Source organism: Talpa europaea, assembly GCF_964194135.1.
Source record: "Talpa europaea genome assembly, chromosome: 5".
Taxonomy (NCBI): Eukaryota; Metazoa; Chordata; class Mammalia; order Eulipotyphla; family Talpidae; genus Talpa; species Talpa europaea.
The window spans coordinates 68,199,522-68,215,272 of record NC_140071.1 but is presented as its reverse complement, the minus strand read 5'-3'; the positions used below and the strand labels follow the sequence as shown (position 1 = coordinate 68,215,272).

The 15,751-nt window shown below is 33.1% G+C and overlaps 1 protein-coding gene across 2 annotated transcripts in view; it reads right to left on the bottom strand.

Annotated features, from left to right (window-relative positions):
- The window catches only part of FER (FER tyrosine kinase), a gene marked incomplete at both ends in the record, with an annotated part of 433,549 nt that overhangs the window by 235,153 nt on the left and 182,645 nt on the right, over positions 1-15,751 (bottom strand). For both annotated transcript variants that reach the window (XM_084234011.1, XM_084234012.1), the window contains one exon: positions 14,353-14,475. In XM_084234011.1, coding sequence (XP_084090137.1) covers positions 14,353-14,475 — 123 coding nt within the window. The remainder of the gene's footprint in view (positions 1-14,352; positions 14,476-15,751) is intronic.

The following is a 15,751-nucleotide window of genomic DNA, read 5'->3' as shown; positions in this document are numbered from 1 at the left end:
TATGTCAAGTTTGCTATTCTATATAAATGCTTAATGAACATGTTTGATGTTTTTATAGATGCATTCTAGCAGGATAGTGAAAGAAAATTAAAAAAACAAAAACAAAAACAACAGGAAACAAAGAAGAGGGTAAATTGGGCAGAGGGACAAGGATAATATTATAGAAGATCCTTAATATAAGAAACCTGGATTGATTCATGTTTCTTCAATAGGAAAGTGATATAGTAAAATGTTTTAAAAAGGAAATTTAGTGACAAGGCCAAAAAGATCCAGATGGAAAGACAAGTAAATGAATTGTTAGCAATACAGTTTTAAAGAAATGAAAACCCATATGAATAAAAAACAGGAGCAGAGGAGAAGGAAAATGTGAGATAGACTATTGGAGTCATCTATTCCTCAGTTTCTCAGTTATCTGTCCAAGGGATCTTTTCTCAGGTATTTTCACATCTACTGCTAAGCCTTCATGAATTTTCCATACATGTTGGTGACTCCCACATTCTGCAACTGTGTTACTAAGATTGCTCCTAAATTATATATATATATAACACATTATATAAAAACATATAGTATATATAAATATAAATATATTGCTATATAAAGATATGTATAAATTATACATACATAACATATATATCCATTACCTTCCAGAACAATCTATTTAAAATGTCACATATACTTCATATGCAATATCCCCCAAATTTCCTCATATATCTAGTTTCAAACCCAATCTCAGTCTATGACATGATGACCTAGTTTCTCAAATTACAAATCTGAGAGTAAATCTTAAAATCTCCCTCCCACTAAATTCTTTGAGAAGTCTTATTGACAGAAAACTAAGCTAATCATTTTCTCTGTAACTACCCTATGTAGTTACATAGGGTACCCTATCTCAAATATACCTTTGCACATCCAGTTTGACTTCTCTCTCTCTCCTGTCAATGGTGCACTAGTAGGTATCCACAGTGAAGCCACAATGGTTTTTATAAAATACAAATCAAATCATGAATTTTCCCTTGGTAAAACCAGTCTTGGCTTTCTATTGCTCCAAAGACAAAAATCAAACCTTGCAGCACAAAGTATTTAATAGTTGGCAACTGTTAGTCTAACTTCCTTTATTAATTTTCTGCATGTCCTTTCTCTGAAACTCTGTTTTCACACCTTTCACCAGTACACCTCCAATCCTGGATAGCCAGCTCACCAACATCTTCTCTTGGAAGACTTCCCTGAACTGTCAAGGTAACATGACTTTCATATGTCCTCAAAAATACCATGGAATTCCCCTAGAATAGGGTTTATCAATTCAATTGTTTTCTTATTTACTGCTATATCTTCCCAATCAGATTCTCATTTCTTTGGGTCAAAGATTGTGGTAGCCATCAGGGAATCTTCTGCCCTTAATACAGTCTTTACAGTCTGCTATTATGTAATAAGCACTCAGTGTGTTTTTTTGTTGAAAACTTTAATTAAAAAGACAGACACTTGCTTAATATTCATAGATTTGCAGAAAATGCTGATACATTTATTTCAGATGGACACAGATGACCTAGAAAGCTCACACTCAAGATTGTAATAGGAGTGGAGGAATATTTTAAAAGTTAATTCTAGAGAGGATTCAACCATACTCTATTGACTCTAACAGTCCATTATTATGGACATTAAAAAACAATTCTTATACTCTCTAACTGAAGTGATTCAGGGCAACAAAAAGAAACAGATTTAATGTTTAAAAGATAATATAGCATTTTTAAGTCGTCTTGGGAAAATCACACCTTGATATCACCCTTAGGAAATATCTCTAATAGCCAGACCATAAAAATGAGGGCCATGATTAGAATATGAGGTCCTTTACTACGAGAGACACCCAAAAATTATAATTGATCTTGCTGTTCTTGAGTCTATATCTCATTAATTTAAATAGTTACTAGCCAAGGATCAAGGTTTACAAGATTAAAAGTTCTCTGCATGAGTTTTTCTGTTATAAACCTCATTTTTACTCCAGTTTTAAAATATACCAGTTGTTATATAAATAACAGAAGGAAGAACATAAGTTGCATTTTCTCTATGGTCTATAATTATATATGAATGAGGCTCTCCATTTAAAAATAAAATCACCAAAGATATCTTTTTAATGTCCCTGGTCCTTCTACTTTAAATACTATTATTTTTATTTCATTAAAATTCTTATCATATATATTTGGTGGACATAAAGCAGGATGTGGAACAAGTCTTTCCTGGCACAATTAAATAACTGCTTTTAAGGACAATATAGCAGAAGGTGAACACTAAATTTAATTCATACGGTAAAGAAATATATAAGGTTCTTTTAAAAAGTGAAAACAAGCAATGCACATTTCTGTGTTTTATTTTCACTTTTAAAATCTATTAACATAGGACAGTAAATTTCTAAATAAAAATATTAAATATCCATTGATTAACACACTTTAAAGTTAATTAGATCAAAGTCTTCCTGATATGTCCAATGAATTTGGGAGCCAATCAAACATAGGTCATATTAGTATAAAACACAGATAAACTGAATATGGGTGCACCAGAAACTCTTTCTGTACTTAAAGGTATTTATGAAGTTCTCTAGGAGCATTATAACTACATGTAAAATAAACTTATAAAAATGGAACTGAAATTGAATATATCTTATTTCCAAAGGGATTACATTCATAAATCTAAACCATAGTCCATTCTGAAAATATTAAAATTTCTGTATTATCCTAAAAACAAGATAATGAATTATTTTGGTTACATTTTTAAATAATATATCAAGTATTAATTAAATGTCCATCCAATATTTAATTACTGAATTATGCATTGCACACTGTGAGATACAGAAAAGTGAGTAAAAGTATTCTTATTGCTCCCAAGCTTAGTACCTAGCGGGACATCAGAAATACACAACTAACAGAAATAGCTGATTAAATAAAAGCTAAAACTACTGAAAAATTCAATGTGTGCCTAGATGAAGAGATTTTTATGAAAAACTTTATGAATTTATATATTAATTTGATTAATCATGAGAAAAACTGCAAACATGATCAGAGACTTTCTACTTCAGTAGATTCAGTGTATAAGAGTTGGACACTATAGGAGCAAAGGGAGCCTAGTTCTAAGGAAAAGCTGTTATGATCTCAGGAAGACACTAACGAGCATGAAGTAGAACAGTTTCCGCCTCTGTCATACTGTTTATCAACTCACCTTACTCATTATATACTACACATCTGCCCTCTAATTATGTGAATCATTTCTCGTGCTTGGATTATATAGTAAAAACATTAACTATATTCTACATCAGAATACCTTTGTCTTTTTCTTAGTAGACTTTTCTCACAAGATCTCATTATTTTTGTCCATTTTTTAGAACATCAAATATGTTCTCAATATATAAGTGAAAGATGAAAAGTCTTTAAAGGAGATGGCAACTCATCAAATAATTTACAACTGATAATATACAAATTGAAACAAATTATGGACAAATATGACTTTTTTGAGACAAAGAATAAAAATGAAAACAATACTTCAGCAACATACTCTTCCACATTAAGAATTTTTTCACTAGGCATATGGATCCTCTACAGTTTAGGTAAATGTTAAATTGCTTAGGTATATAATTAAAAGGATATAAATTTATAAATTTGGTATTTGTTTAAACTTTTAATTATATTTTATGCTAGTTTCATTAATATTTTGATTGTAATCTGGAGACGATAGAATTTTACTATTCTATTCAACAAAAGCTGAAAATAGAGAAAAACCTGAAACAGAGTGTTCTTTGTCAAGTTGTATTTTAATATTATACCCTTGGCTATTGTAAATGGACACTAAAGGCAGCAACTTAAGAAACCTGTCCCTAAACTTGTATAGAAATGTAGTTAAGGAAATTGTTACATCAAAAAACCCATGAGAGAAGTTTCCTTTACAATTTATTAGTAGTAAAACTATGCCTTAAACAAATTAATATCCTTCTTCTCTAATTTGAAATTAGTTAACTACTCCTATAATGGCTTCTAGGTAAAGATCAAGCTTAACAAAAATTATATAGGACTTTAATAATAATTTACATTTTATATTTTATTTACTGTTGTAAAATTTCCATCATTACTTATTTGTTCCTGGCACTGATAATTTCTAGTTCCACTTAGAAATGATTTCACAAGGGCCTCCCTGGTGGCGCAAGGGGTTAAGACGCAACCTATGAAGCTATCCACACAGCCACTGCAGCATGAGTTTGATCCTTGGCCAGGGAGCTACCCACATGGTGCAGCAGACTCTCTTGACTCGCCTGCTGCTCCCCTCATCAGTGTATTTCAGTCGCTCTACCTGTTCTGTTCCCTACTATGTCTCTGGTGAATCCTATCACCCTTCACACCTCTGGCCTGTACCCCAGTTCTTGTATGCATAAATAAATAAATCTTTTAAAAAAGAAATAATTTCATGATAATAAATTATGGCTGCACCGGTTATTTATGAAACTTGGAAAAATAAAAACTAATTTCTTTCTGTTTTCCAAAGTGCTGTTACATGCTTTAAATTCTTTAAGCAATAAAGAAAAAAGGAGAAAAATCCTTCAGTAGTTGCAGACCAAGCACTACAATATTAAATGACTACTGGGTTAATAAGGAAATCAAAGAAGAAATTATAAATAAACTAAGACAGGGGCCTCCCTGGTGGTACAAAGGGTTAAGAAGCAGCCACTGCAGCATGAGCTGGATCCCCTGCTAGGGAGCTGACCCACATGGTGCAGTAGACCTCTCCCAACTGGCCTGCTGCTCCTCTCAGCAGTGTATTTCAGTAGATCTACCTGTTCTGTTCCCCACGCTGTCTCTGGTGAATCCTCTTACCCCACACATCTCTGGCCTGTACCCCAATTCTTGTATGCATAAATAAATAAATCCTTTAAAAAAATCAGGCAAATGAAAATGAACATAATACAATCCAAAAACTCAGGAGATGCAGCAAAAATACTACTAAAAGGGAACTATATGGCAAGACAGGCCCACATTCAGAAACAGAAAAGCGTTCAAATAACTTTCTCTTTCAACTTGAGAAACTGGAAAAAGAACAAACAAATGCAAATGTAAGAATAGAAATAATAAAAATCACAACAGAAGTAAAATAAATATAAACTTAAAAGTCTAAAAGATCAATGAAACAATTCTTTGAAATGGTTCTTTGAAAAAATAAGCAAAATTGGGCCTCCCTGGTGGCACAAGGGGTTAAGCACTGCACTGTAAAGCAATCTGCAGCCTCTAGAGCACGAGTTCAATCCCCGGCCAGCCAGAGAGAAACCTACATGGCGAAGCAGACCTCTCCTGTCTCGCCCACTGCTCCCCTCAGCAGTGATTTCAGTCGGTCTGCCTGTTCTGTTCCCCACTCTGTCTCTGGTGAATCCTCTCACCCTCCCATGCATCTGGCCTGTGACCCAGTTCTTTTATGCATAAATAAATAAATCTTTGGGAAAAAAAAAAGAATCAAAATAGACAAACTTCTAGCAAGGCTCACCAAGAAAATAAGGGAGAAATCTCAAATAAATAGAATGAAAAATGAAAGGGAGCATTCACAACAGATACTGCAGAAATTCAGAGGACAGCAACTAATATGAACATCTATAGTCTAATAAATTCAAAATCCTAGAATAGGCAAATTCTTAGAATATTATTTTACAGTCACCCAAGATGTAATACTGCAGAAATAAAAACACCAAGCAAACCAATTACTAGCAAGAAAATTGAAACAGTACACCAAACTCCCCCCGCACCCCCAAAAAAGGGGCCAGTACCACATGGCTTCTTCTACAAAATCTTCAAAGAGGAACCAGTACCTATCCTACTCAAAGTCTTGCAAAATATTGAAATGGAAGGTATACTTCCAAATAGCTTTTATGAAGCTAAAAGGTATTTGGCTTAATACCAAAACCAAAGACAACACACACACAAAAAGAAAATTATATTCCAATCTCCCTAATGAACACAGAGGGAAAAATATTGAATAAAATCCATGCAAACAAAGTTCAACAAGAATAAAAAGGATATACAACATGACCAAGTGGTAGTCATACCAGGAAAACAAGAATGGTTCAATATCTGAAAATCAATCAAAGTAAATCACTGTATCAACAACAAAGTGAAAATGACATAATCATATCAGTATATGCCCAAACAGCATTTTATATTAAAAATTCTAAAAATCCTGTGGATGAACAGAATATACTTTAACATAACGAAAGCCATTTATGACAAACCCATAGTTATTATCATTCAAATGGTGAAAAGATAAAATCTTTCCCACTGAGAGCTGGTAAAAGACAGAATGCCTGCTCTAATTGTCGCTAATCTAGACATCCTAGCTAGACACATTTAGACAAGAGAAAGATATAAAATGAATCCAAACTAGTGAACAATAAGTAAAGCTATCTTTACTTGCAGAAGACATGATAATATACCAAGGAAATCCCCAAGCTTTCACAGAAAACAGATTGAGACAATAGTTTGGCAAAGTGGCAGGGTATAAAATCAACACACATAAATCAGTTATTTTACTGTAAACAAACAATGAGCCAACAGAGGAAAAAAATTAAGAAAGTAATGCCATTTACAATTACACCAAAAGAAATAAAATGCATAGAAGTAAAGCTAAGAAAAGAGCTAAAAGATTTATACAAAGAAAACTGTAAGACAGTGTTAAAAGAAACAGAAGAAGACACAAAGAAATTGAAAAAAATTCCTTGCTCATGAGTTGGAAGAAACAATGTTGTCAAAATCACTATCCTACCCAGAGTAATACACAGATTCAATGCATTTCCAATAAAATTCAATGGCACATTTCACAGGACTGGAGAAAATACTACTGAAATCCATATGGAATCATGAAGGACATTAAATAACTAAAGCAATCGACAGAGAAGAAAGACATCAGAGGTATTACATATCCATTCCTCAAGCTATATTATAAAGCCATAATAATTAAAACAGTATGGAACTGGAACAAAACAGACACAGATCAATGGAATAGAATTGAGAGGCTAGAAATAAACCTACATATGTATGGACAGTTAATCATGCCAAAAGAGCCCAAAACAACACTGTAACAAGGATAGCCTCTTTAATAGTTGGCATTGGGAAAACTGGAGCGTCACATGCAAAAAAGTGAAACTAGACTAGTACCTCACACCATACACCAAAATCATTTGAAAACAGATCAAAGACTTGAATATAAAATTTAAAACCATAAAAAGCATAAAAGAAAAGATAGGCAAAACATTTCATGACAAAAGCTTTTGTGATGCCTTTAGAGATTAGTGCCCAACAGCAAGGAAAACAAAGTGAACATAAACAGCTGGGATTAAAATGAACTAAAGAGTTTCTATACAGCAACCAAAATCATAATTAAAATGAAAAGACACCCTAACAAATGGGAGAAAATATTTGCCCACCATATATCTGACAATGGTCTGATATCAAAGATGTACAAAGAACACATAAAAGCCTACAAGATACAAAACTAATAACTCAATCAAAAAGTAGACAAAAATATTAAACACTTCTTCAAAAAAAGACATACAAACTGCCAGCAGCTACATGAAAAAAATTCCACAATCACTTATTATTAGAGAAACGCAAATCAAGACCACCTCACACTAGTGAGAATGGCCCATATCAAAAAGACCAGAAACAACAAATGCTGGCAAGGATGTGGAGAAAAGGGAACCCTCCTACACTGCTGGTAGGAATGCAGACTGGCACAGCCTTCGTGGAATGCAGTATTCACATTTCTAAAAATTAAAAATGGATAGGCAATTCAATCTAGTAATTTCACTCCTAGGCATCTACCAAAAAAATTAAAAAACATTAATTCAGGGCCTCCCTGGTGGCGCAGGCGGTTGAGTGCTGTCCTTAGCCTCTGCAGTGCTGATTCGATCCCCGCTGTCCACAGAGATACCCAAATGGCTGGGCAGGCATCTCCTGTCTTGACCGCTGCTCCCCTTAGCAGTGTATTTTGATTGGTCTGCCTGTTCTGTTCCCTGCTCTGTCTCAGGTGAATCCTCTCACCCTCCCACACATCTGGCCTGTACCCTGGTTCTTGTATAAATAAATAAATAATCTAAAAAAAATTCAATTCAAATGGAATCTTGCACTCCCACACTTACTGCAGCACTATTTACTAGAAATTATTGAAATAACCTAAGGGCCTCCCCTGGTGGCACAGGCAGTTGAGCACAGTGCTGTGAAGCTGTCCACAGCGACTGCAGCACCGGTTTGATCCCGGCCAGCCAGCGAGGGTCCCACATGGTGCGGCAGACCTCTCCTGTCTCGCCCGCTGCTCCCCTCAGCAGTGTATTTTGTTAGTCTGCCTGTTCTGTTCCCTGCTGTATCTCTGACGAATCCTCTCACCCTCCCATGCATCTGGCCTGTACCCTGGTTCTTGTATAAATAAATAAATAAATCTTTAAAAAGAGTCATGCTACCCTTTCCCTAAAAAAAAAAAAAAAGGAAAAAAGGGCCTCCCCTGGTGGCGCAGCGGTTGAGTGCTGGGTTGCGAGGCTGCCCACAGCCTCTGCAGTGCCACCGGCGAGGGTCCCACAAAAAAAAGAAAAAAAAAAAAAAAAGAAATAACTTAAGTGTCCCAAAATAAATGAGTAGATCAAGATATGGTTTAGATACACAATGTAATACTATTCAGCTATCAAAAAGATAAACCCATGCCATTTGCAACATATTTACTTGAAATGATAATGCTAAGTAAATATGTCAGAAGGAGAAAGATAAATACCAGATGGTGTCTCCAATATGTGGTATATAAAATAAGTAAATTAACAGTCAGATAAAGACAAAATGAAAAATTAACCTTTGACAGTGGAATACAGAAAAGAGGCACCAAGGGGGGCAGGCGTTGGGGTGGGATTAAGAACTTGATATAGGTATTATTGCCTCAATTAAAAATAAATGAATTTTTAAAAAATTGAAAAAAATAACCACAATGGACTATGGTGGAGGACTCTGGGTGCTTTGGTGGTGGAAGAGCTATGGTGACGATATCTGAGGGAGAAGTTATACACTTTCAAAATATTAATAATGGTGGGGCCTCCCTGGTGGCGCAGGTGGTTGAGCACAGTGCTGTGAACCTGTTAGCAGCCTCTGCAGTACCGGTTCAATCCCGGCTGGCCGTTGAGCAACCCACATGGCACTGCAGACCTCTCTTGTCTCTCTCACTGCTCCCCTCAGCAGTGTATTTCGGTCGGTCTGCCTGTTCTGTTCTCTGTTCTATCTCTGGTGAATCCTCTCACCCTCCTGCACATCTGGCCTGTACCCCGGTTCTTGTATAAATAAAATAAATCTTTTTAAAAAAACAAAAAAAAATTAATAATGTTAATGGTGGATATTTTTGATGAGGAATTTTTCTCCAAAATGAGAATTTCCATAGTGGAAACATAATTTGACATGATATTTACTTATTTTATTTTCAAAAGCTAAAAAATAGATAAGTCAAATTTTAAAAACAAAGCACTTTTTAAAAATCCAGAACCAACATTACTAGAGGATTAACTATAAAAAGCACAGTTAGCTTAACACCTTCAAAAACGATGTAAGTGAATATGATGGGACCTTCCTCCTCATATCTAGTATGGAGTCACTAAAACCCTCGGGAATTCCTAAGTGCAAGAGAGCTATAAACGTATCTTCTTATTAAAATACTATTCAGGTAAAATATTTCCCTGAGTTCTCTAGGAAATTAATGAAACTCAAGGAGGCAGTTGTTGGAATTTCCATTCTATAGCCAATCAGTCAAAACCAGAGATGATAATCTAGACTTGCAATTTTGGCATCTAAAGTGGGGAGGAAGGCAATCTTGTGGTAGCGAGCCCTCAAGCTGTGAAATCTGACTCTATATTCAGATAAGAAGTAGAGTGTCAGAATTAAATTAAATGCTGCATTCTATGGAGGGGAAATGGATCATGAGAAAGGATTTTAGGAATCAGAAAGATATGGTTTTACTTATTTTGATGGAAATTGATACCACATATTCCCTTGAAATTCACTAGCACTGTTAACATAATCTTCTAGTTTTAAGAGACTTACTATGTAAACTTATAAAATTTTATGCAAATTTTCGACTAAAATGAAGTGAATTTCTTTTTGGTTAATGTTATGAGAAATTTCTATAACATTAGCTTAGAATTGTAATCCTGGGCACAGGTTAACAACTGCTGTAGTTTTATCTTCCTTTTAAAATCTTACTTTTCCCCTCTTATTTGCTAATTAATTTGGGGAATGGGCTTAGTTAATAATACATATTTTCAAATCAGGAAAAAAATTGAAAGAAAAAACTGCTCATTCTTCTGAGTTTATAACTACAAACAAATGCATATATATTTATTCTCTCTCTCTCCATATATATCAATTTTACTCTCAAATGTACTATAATTGTATTTTCACTTATAATAGAAGTTCATCTTTCCAGCTCAATTTTATTTTTCTTAATTATTGCATGGTATCTCATCATGTGGCTCTAATATAATTCATTTAATTATTTATTTTTATAGATATTGTTATCCTTTTTCTACAACAAATAATATTGAAGTTATTTGTCCACTCAGTTTCAGTATTATAGTTTGTTATATTATTTATAAGAATCTTTTATAGTCACTGATACCTTAGAGAAGATTATTTTACTCAGGCTATATAAAATAACACATAATTCCCCAGTACCATCATAAAATTGAAGACAGAAAGGAGTGAGAGTACCTCTTTCCTATGGCTCCCACTCTACACTACCTCATCAATCAATAGCCCTTAAGACGTGTAAACTGAACCAAGAGGGTGGCATTCTCTAGGATGACTATGCCAAAAGCTTAATTTCCTTCTTATAATATTAGAGAAGATAAATGATTCAAGTGTTTTCTTTTCAAAAAAATAATGCTATGTTAAACAACCTTATACATATATCTTCAAGGATTTATGCCTATTTTTTCTGCAGTACAGATACTTAGAAGTGGAATTTCTGGATAAAAGCACATCATCAAATTATTGAAATAAAATGTCAATTTATATTTTAAAAAATAGACTTTTTGGAACCCTCTCACTAATACTGAAGGTTTTCAGTTATAAAAAGTGTTTCCAATATGTTATGGCAAACTGTATTTTGTGGTTTTAATTTGCAGTTATGTAAATATTAGGTTTCATTGCCATTTTACAGGTTCTAATTTAAATGGATAAAATACATGAATTTAATATAATTTCAAGTTTATATATTATCCAAATGGATTATTAAATATATGTCTATAAAGTAGAAAGATCTTTTGAAGGAGTATTGAAAAAGCATAGGTGAGGAAGATAATTCACCACGACCAAGTAGGATTCATTCCAGGGACACAAGGATGGTTCAACATCCGAAAATCAATCAACGTTATCCAACACATCATCAAAAAGAAATATAAAAACCATATGATAATATCAATAGATGCTGAGAAAGCTTTCGACAAAGTGCAACACCCATTCATGATAAAAGCCCTTTAAATTATTGGGATACAAGGAATATATCTCAAAATCATAAAGGCCATATGTGACAAGCCAACAGCCAGTATCATTCTCAATGGTGAAAAGCTGAAAGCAATTCCATTAAGATCTGGAACAAGACAAGGATGTCCACTCTCACCACTGCTTTTCAATATAATACTGGAAGTCCAAGCCAGAGCAATAAGACAAGAGAAAGACATACAAGGAATCCAACTAGGAAAAGAAGAAGTCAAACTATCACTATTTGCAGATGATATGATAATATACATAGAGAACCCCAAAAACTCCACAGAAAAACTAATTCAACTCATCAATCAGTTCAGTAAAGTGGCAGGATACAAAATCAACATGCAAAAGTCAGTAGCCTTCCTCTACACAAACAATAAATCTGAAGAAGAAATAAAAAAAAAACATCCCTTTTATTATCGAAACATGGTTATTTAAATCAAGTGCATAATGATATTTACAATAATATGAGTTTATATGTTTAGTTTAAATATCAGTATTAGATTAGGTTAATAGTCATCTAGATAAACATTAAATTTCTACCTCAATGACAGATAATCCTTAATATTCTATCTTTCAGTTTATAGTGATTTTCATAGCTAGTGCTTGAAAATAATGAGATAATCAGCTCCACAGACCAGTTTTGGCAGCTTGGGAGAAAGAAAATGGTGGATTATGTTACAGAAAGATAATCTATTCTTTTTTTGTAGGCTCATTTTATGGAAAATTTTATATAGAGAAGACTGTATATTTATTTGAAATTACACATTCCTACTAAAGTCCAGAATGTACTTTTATGTGCCTCTTTTATCTTTGCTAAGCAGGCAGACAATGAAAATATTTGATTGACTTGTGAAATGTGGTATCAATCTCTCTGAAAACCAGTTACATATCTTGTTAACCTAATATGGGTAAAAAGTATCCTGACTGTACTGAATTTTATTTATTTAATACCTGGAAACACTGGTTTGAAAATCATACTTTCCCATGGGCAATTAATTATATAAAAGTCCAGTCATTTGGAGCACTAGGACAACAATGATAAGGAAAGATCTAAGAGGGCCTCCAGGTTTGATATGAGCATCTGAGTATATGATGATGCCATTTACTAAGAAAGAACACATTTTGAAAGTTCAAGGTGATAAACTCATTTTATAGCTAGAAGCTGAAAAATCTTAGCTTTGGGAAAGAAATAAATCTGAGAAAGAAATATCAATTTTCAAGTCACTGATATATAAACAGTAAATACAGCTATGAGATAAGATCACTAAAAAGTTCTTAAAATTCTGCAAAATGATCACATTTATTATTTTGATGGAAAAGGAAATTTTTTTACCTAAATAAAAAATATGGCAGACTATCTTTTCAAACTAAAGAAGGACTTTTATAGAATTTTATGTAATTAAAAGGGGGAAAATGAATAGAAAAACATTAACAAAGAATGAGCAAATCTCATCATTCTAGAAAACTGTGCAAGACCAATTCCTTAGTCACAGAATTAGCTTCTGATTGTCAATATGTTCGGTAGGAGGAATATAAAAGCTCAGGCCCTCATGAAAGACTGACTGATAATACAAGTACAAATACAAACATTATTTTTGAAATTAATAAAGGAAAATACAATAGTATATTTTTTTTAATTTCTGTATTTTAGTGTGGATTATACACTAGTATTTTCAGGAATAATACTTGTTTCATATTAAAAATTATCCTTAGATAAAATCAAATCAGCAAACATTAACATAACAGAACTCATTTCTACACTATTCTTCATAGTAGATGACCCCCAAAGGAAATAATTTTTGCCAACTCAACCCAATGCCTGAAACAATGAAAATGCTCAAAAGCTAAGCTAGCTTCATTTTTCTACTCATGTCAAGGCCCCCAGGTTTTACCTTATGAACACAAATCTTCCTCCTACCCACTCCTTACTTCACAAACACCTTAAAGCATATGAAAGCAGCATGTTCTGCAATAGATCACAGAGGTAAAAATTATCTAGAACAATCTTTCACCAAGCAACCTGGCTCCACAGAAGGAAGTTATGACTCTAGAATTTGAAAAGTGGTACAGCATCTAAAGTTTCCAATGTCTTATATCGCAAACTTAACATTCAAATAAAAAAATGCTAATTTACTCATAACTGCTGGACATTTTCTGTTTCTACATCTTAGAATCTTTTATAAATTGGACTTTTCAAACTTAAACTAAAAAAGTGAAAAAAGCCTTATCTTTTAAAAAAAATGAGGAGGAAAAAACCCAAGTCTTTTGTAACCTAATAAATGCTAAATAAAAAGGTAATCTATCTTAATAAAATGATAGAAATTTCATGGTTCAATTTTATTAGTATTAATGGTAATCACAAAGTCTTTGGCTTCCAAACTTCTATAAAAGATTTAAGACTTTTACTTACTGTAGGAAATGTTAACGCAGAATATTTTTACAAACAACCACAAATTACATATATTTAGGGCCTCCCTTGCGGTGCAAGGGGTTAAGTTGCAGCATTTTGAAGCTATCCACAGCCACTGCAGCTCAAGTTTGATCCCCAGCCAGGAAACTGACCCACATGGTACAGCAGACCTCTCCTGTCTGGCCCGCTGCTCCCCTCAGCAGTCTATTTCAGTACATGTACCTGTACTGTTTCCCACTCTGTCTCTGGTGAATCCTCTCACCCCCACCATACCTCCAGCCTGTACCCCATTTCTTGTATGCATAAATAAAAATAAATCTTTTTTTAAAAATTACATAAATGTATAAACACACACACACACACACACATATATACATACACATGCACACACACACACACATACACACCTACCTTTGGAATGGGATTAAGCAAAACTACGCCTGATTTCTTAGTGATGACCTGTTTTGTTGTATAGTGATGATCTATAAGTTGAGGAATGTTTGAAAACCCAGTGCCTTCAAATCGATATAGATTCTGGAGAAAGAACAATAAAACAGAACAAACATGAAGACATTCCTTCAGCAAGACTACATTCAGTAATAAATTACATTCCATTAAGAAAAGCTATTGCTGCACAACTATGTAAATATATTCAACACTACTCAACTATATATTTTCAAATGGTTAACACATTAAAATATTAAAAAATGTAATTCTAATGCACAAAAAATAACAAACTTGTACATAAACCTAAAATAAATTATTTTTATAGTGACTAAATGTAGTTCAAATTGTTCAAAAAATGAAAAATTAACATACAGACATGGTAAGTATTTTGCTAAAATCATAACCAGGGGAAATAAAGCAAGGGAAACATTTGAATTAAGGAAAAAGAAGTAGATTTACATATGTTTACATATATTTTATTTCACAAAACTTTCCTGATCAAAAATAATGTCAAAAGTTTGGGAAAGCATATCCAATATAATAAATATTTTAAGAATCATGCTCCATGCTTCAGGTATAAAACACTATCATGTGTCATGAATTTATGAATTTACTTTGTTCCACAACTTCATCTATGGAGGCATAGAAATAGTAGAAAAGATTAACTGGCTGCTCACTGACTAAAAAAAATAATAATAACGCTAAGGATCACCATTTCCTACTTATCACCAAGTATTAACTGTTCTTTTTTTTTATACTGGAGTTACATTATTCTTCATATTATTCTTCCTCCATGATTTCATCAAATATTAGTTCTCTTTGATTTCATATACTCAGGTAGGGAATATTAAAGGCCCCTTTTCTCTATATTCATATTTCAAATAGGCAGGTCAATTATCATATGGAAAAATTGATAGCAACAAATTTAGCTAAGAAAAAATACATTATTAGACATACTTCTCAGTGCAAGTTCATTACAATGTAATATAATGCAATGTTTCTCTCTGCTCTCAAAATGCTCACATGTGTATATACAGTTTATATGTATAGATACAGATGTGAATGTGCTCCATTTTAAGAAAAGGTGGCATTAAGAAATACGAACTTTCAGAATTATATAAATTTATATATTATCTACATTACTAGAAGATTATTTTCCCAGCTAAATTATAAAACATTCAAAGTTCCAGTTCCTTAGTATAAAATAAGATTTTATTTATCAGAATTGAATTTATGTACATTTTAATCAACAAATAGTTCTAGTTTATTTGATGAGAAAAATTATGCATTAGCTTACTTCAACTCAAGGAAGTTTATGCCAATTATTTCAGAACAGTTGTTAATAAATTTCCTAAAGAATTTT